This window comes from Zingiber officinale, chromosome 11B, assembly GCF_018446385.1.
Source record: "Zingiber officinale cultivar Zhangliang chromosome 11B, Zo_v1.1, whole genome shotgun sequence".
In the NCBI taxonomy this organism is placed as follows: Eukaryota; Viridiplantae; Streptophyta; class Magnoliopsida; order Zingiberales; family Zingiberaceae; genus Zingiber; species Zingiber officinale.
The window spans coordinates 1,931,651-1,936,863 of NC_056007.1; the positions used below are offsets into that span (position 1 = coordinate 1,931,651).

Here is a 5,213-nt window from a genome sequence, read left to right on the forward strand (position 1 = left end):
CCGTTCATCATATGTATTTCTCGATTTATCCTGATGATCGGAAAAAAACTCCTGTAAAATCGGATCGGTCATTCCAAACTTATCTAGTTTAATTAATTATTTTTATTATTCACAACATTGACGTTTATTTTGTTTCTTTCAATTATTATTTTCCAGTTCAATTATTCGTCCTCCATTTCATTTGTTTATCAAACGGTGGGCAGTTTCTGTAATTTGTCACGTATCATAATTATTGGAGCATAAGATTAATTAATATGGGATTTTATAATTTTTTTATATCAATATGGGATTTTATAAGTCTTATCTTGTTAATTGTCGGCGGTCTTTGGTGTACATTATTGGTAGAAGTTGTTTCCTTTTTCAATTCTTTATCAGTAAGTGATCTCACGTTTTTCCCATGTTAATTATTTATCAGTAAATGGTCCTTCCATTTCAATTGTTTTTGAAGTTGCCGCGTTTAATTATATTATATTTGATTATATTACCCATTATCAAATATATCCTAATTAATTGAGCATCCAAGGAGTTTAGCTAAGTTATGATCTGATTCCTCTATAAATACACGATCGATCGATGTTGCATACAAACTATAACAGAAAAAAAAACATTTTCTCTATCTTATTGTTACGTTGAGATACAGAATTAAGCATGGCGACCAACGTGTTTGGGAATCCAGTGACGGACGACACGGTGAGACTAATTTTTCCGAATATCACTGAAATCACCGCCCGACACAGAGCAGAAGTGGCTTTGCAGTATATGAACGCAGACGAGAAAGCGACGAACGTGAGTCGCTTTGTGCACAACCTGAAGGAGGCTTACGGTACAGGAACCTCGACGCTTGGCATGATTTACAATGCCACCGGAGGTAACCTATCATTCGTTCTCAATCACACTTGGGAAGGTGCTGTCTGGCGATCCCCTTACCCTCAAGTCATTCAAAATGGGCAATGGGCTGGATTTCTTCACGTCCGCGGTAGGCTCATGGGTCCTTCCAAAGAAGCTATTGTGTACAGAGGGGTGAACAACGACGGAGCCGGCCGTGATTGGATGCTGGCTTGGAACACATCCCGCATGAATTATCAGAATCGCGTGAGTATATATATATATAAGCGATAAATTTTCAACTAATTAAGATTAATATTCATTCTTAATGTTCGTTAATGCAGGTGTACGCTGAAATCCATACGGCCGGTGGTTTTGGTTCGGCGAACTGGAACGCCATTGATAGTAAGATGGATAGTCAAACGAATAATTACTCTACCACCGCGCTCGGAGGCTTCGCCAGTGCGTCGATTGGCGCAGGCAGTTCACCGGAATTTGTGGGAATCTTGTCCTTGGATGGTTTGGGATCCAATTTTATGGCGATGGCCAGTGATGTTAGCGTCGTCTCGCAGTCGCTTGATTCCAAGTATGTGGATGATGTTGAAGGAGCCGATGATGAAGCTTCTGCTGAATAATGAAGCTACCACCTTGTGGCTGGCTGGCTGGCTGATTACAAGCACTACTATATTCTTAAGAAAATAAAATAATAAGAATGATAATAATCATAAAGCACTCGAGCAGTACTGTTAATTAATTAATTATGTGTGTTGTGTTTGGAAGGAGATGATAGTGTGGTGTGTATCCGAATAATTAACATGCTTCTTCTTGTTGCATGTACCTTTCGATTCTTATATTAGTAAAATGAAAACTCCTCCGATCCTCTGATCTGTGTGAATTTTTTCAATGGGAAGTATTAAATTGGTCAATTTTCAAAAAAAAAAATTCTTTCTAAAATATTTTGCTTAATCAAGCTAAATATGTACGTTTAATTACATTATAAATTTAATAAACAAAAACTATATAAATTAACCTGCAAGTTTTAATTAATTACTTGTTACCATGCATGTTGTTTAGGCTAACGAACCGTACCTGATAAAAGTAATTAAGAAAATTATATATACACTCCCTTTAATTTCTAGATAATTAAGGCAATGGATAATTAAAGACTGTTTCATTTGATAGTTAGTGTCCACGACTATGTGTTTTATATATGTAACGTTTATTACATCTCAATCTATGATATATGTTTGAAATGATTAAGGATATTAGAAAGGCTTATGAATGTTTAATAATGTTTCATATAAGAATTAGGCCAGAGGATGCCGTTTTTCCAAAGAAAAAGCCTATATGGTTAGTGGCTCTCCTGAATGAGTTAGTATGTCATTTTCCTAAGAGAGACAAGGGGACAAACTACCAAAGCATTATCATTCCCTAACGATCGGGGAATATGCAGGGTCAACTAACCTAGAAGATCACGTCCTCAAGTTTGATAATGTCGTCCTCCTTCACTAATATACATATGGTGTGAAATGCCGAGTGTTTCTCATGCATTACACTCTCTAGCTTGGCATAGAGGTGATTTTTTTTTTGTCCCCAGGGCATAGCACAGATGGGGAGTGCATGGTTCTGTGGCTGAAAGGTCCAGGGGTCGATCCCCGGGGTGTCACTGCCTGGGGTTAACGTCTCCGCTATGCACTTTCCACCTGTGTACTTGCATTTACCTCCCTCCATATCCGTGGGACCGGCTCTAGGGGGGCCGCTGATGTGGCGGATCCACATTTTTTTTGGCATAGAGGTGGTTTAGACGACTGTCAATTGAATCCATTGGTTGTTTTAAGGATTTCTACAAGGCTTTTCTTCATCACTTCTCTAGAAGTCGATGGTACCGTAAAACTGCCTTGAGCCTCTTTTTGCTCAAGCAAGGGCCTAAAGAGACGCTTAGGGTCTACATTAAGAAGTTCAATCAGGTAGCCAGGGATGTCCCATTGATTATCCCAGAAATTTTGGTGAGTGCCTTTTCTCAGGACCTCATCGACGGTGATTTTTTTTGTTCCATGACCAGGAAGCCCCCTAGAGACCTTGACCATCTACTCGACCGAGCAATCGAGTATATTAATGTAGAAGAAGCACAGTTCGCTTGGAAGAATGAGGTCACTACACCTGCTCGCTCTCAGCTCCAAAGCGCCGAGCGCTGCCTCCTCCTCTCCCTCATAAGGGGCCTCGAGTAGGTCCTCCCCCACGTCACCCAGAGCCTCGACCTCAAGCTGTTCAACATGTGGAGGCCGACCGGGTGGAATGCCCTGAGCCCCTTAGATGGGCTCCAACTAAATTTTGTACATATCACCGCTCAACGACCCACGATACCCAGGATTATTATCATTACAATCGCCAGGCTGCTAAACAATGATACCACCAACATTTGCTGTCTCCCAACCATCAACAATATCACTGGTCGAACGGTCAACACAGGAGAGAATATCAAGGAGTCAATCTGCATCAAAGGATGTCTTAGCGGTAGGAAGACCAGGCTCAACCTCCCACCTAAGTTCAGCAGGAGTAACTCCCGACGCGATAAGAAGAAAATCTTAATAACACCGCTCAGGGAGATATTGGTATGATAGTTGGATGCCCAACCGATGGAGATTCCAACTGAGTAAGGAAGTCACATGTCCACTGACTCGAGATCCATGCGGTCGGATGCAGTCAGGAGCAAGCCCAAGGACATGAAATAAGCTTCGGGCCCAAGGACTTAAAGGGGGTTGAAGTATTCCATGATGACACTTTAATAATTAATGTTGTTATAGACAATTATAATATCCATCGCACTTTTATTGACACAGGCAGCTCGGTTAACATCATCTTCAAATAGGCATTCGAGCAGCTACAGATATAGCCGAGCGAGTTCTAGCCCATGGTGATGCTACTATGTGGCTTCACGGGCAACAAAGTTCAGCTGCTTGGCCAAATAAAGTTAGTTATATCCTTAGGGGAGGAACCCCTAATGAGGATGTGCAAAATGACTTTTATAGTCGTAGACGCACCCTCAACCTATAATGTCATTTTGGGTCGACCAACCCTAAATGAATTCTGAGCAGTTGTCTCAACTTTCTACCAAAAAATAAAATTTTCCATGGACAACCAGGTCAGGGAAGTCAAAGGAAATCAACTAGTAGCATGCAAGTGCAACGTTGATATCATTAAGATGGAGGCCAACGCCGCTCGGAGGTTACACCCTTATTTCTCTTTCTCATCCAATTATTGTACTGACTAATATCACCCTGGGTCGAGTGCTTGTCAACCCGGGGGCTTCAGGAGGGTTGATCAAGTCGACCATGGAGCTTAGTGAGTATTGTTGAAGCAATCTCAATGGACCTGTGTGACCATGTGTTTTGGTGTTTGGGCAAAGGGTTTAAGTTAGGTTCACCCTTGTATTTGATATGTGTATTTGAGTTGTGCAGGTTTGCAGGATACACATTTGACTCAGGTTGATGGCTTCGGATCAGATGAAGAATGGAGCATCCGAGGGACCTTAGACAAGGCAGCGAGGACAAGGGCCGAGGGAAGAGACTTCAAGGCATACGCGAATGATGACATTGGGGACGAGCCGCGGGCTTGAATGCATCTGAGGGATGAGAGACAAAGGGAGTAGACTTGAAAGCAAGAGGTCAAGGCTGCAAAGAAGTGTCAAGTGAGTCGTAAGGGTGTGAGTTCGAGTGCCAAGTGAATGTACTCGGGTACCAGTCAACTAGTGATTTCATCAGTCGACTGGTGCAGTCGACTGGGAGTGAACAGAATGCTTCTGTTTGCTCAGCCAGTGTGGAGCAATCGATTGGTACTTTTACCAATCGACTGGTAAATAGCCGTTGAGATGTAACGGTCGAATCTTCACAAGAGGGCAGTCGACTGATGATTTTGGCAGTCGACTGGTAGGCGGGGTTTTTCAACCCGCGACCTATATAACCAAGGCTTGGGAGCTTGGTTATGGCCGATGAAATTAGTGATTGTAAACCCTAATTAGTAGTCTACTAGTTCTCAAGTGTTTGTGAGTGTTGTGGTTAGGTTTCTCCACCCACAAGAAGCGACTTGAGATAGCCAGAGTTTGTTGGGGGCTAATCCACCGACAGATAGGGATCGCCCACCTTACGGACAATCGTGGAGTAGGAGCCCTAATCTCCGAACTACGTTAAACGAATGTGTTAGCGATTTGCTTGTTTTTCATTCCTTTAGTGTTTGGCTTGTTTGTTTTTGTATTATTCCACTGCGCAGGCTAACAATAGTGTAGGAAGCGATTATTTGGGGGGCCGTCTATCCAACCCCCCTTCATGTCGACCACCGATCCTCCAACAAGTATGACATATAGTATCAACCTCAAGCATCCATCAAAGCTC

General features: G+C 42.3%; 1 protein-coding gene across 1 annotated transcript; it reads left to right on the forward strand.

Moving 5' to 3' along the window:
* Positions 1-594: 594 nt before the first annotated feature.
* On the forward strand, positions 595-1,729 carry LOC122033354 (23 kDa jasmonate-induced protein-like). The gene is made up of 2 exons (XM_042592358.1): positions 595-1,092; positions 1,170-1,729. The coding sequence occupies exons 1-2, from the start codon at positions 649-651 to the stop codon at positions 1,458-1,460; spliced, it is 735 nt and encodes a 244-aa protein (XP_042448292.1). The 5' UTR covers positions 595-648; the 3' UTR covers positions 1,461-1,729.
* The last annotated feature ends 3,484 nt before the right edge of the window (positions 1,730-5,213 follow it).

Bases quoted from the DNA above. Each gene is read 5' to 3' on its own strand.
- LOC122033354 (XM_042592358.1), top strand. From the start codon at position 649: ATGGCGACCAACGTGTTTGGGAATCCAGTGACGGACGACACGGTGAGA. The intron at 1,093-1,169 runs GTGAGTATATAT...TCGTTAATGCAG, and splicing joins GCATGAATTATCAGAATCGC to GTGTACGCTGAAATCCATAC.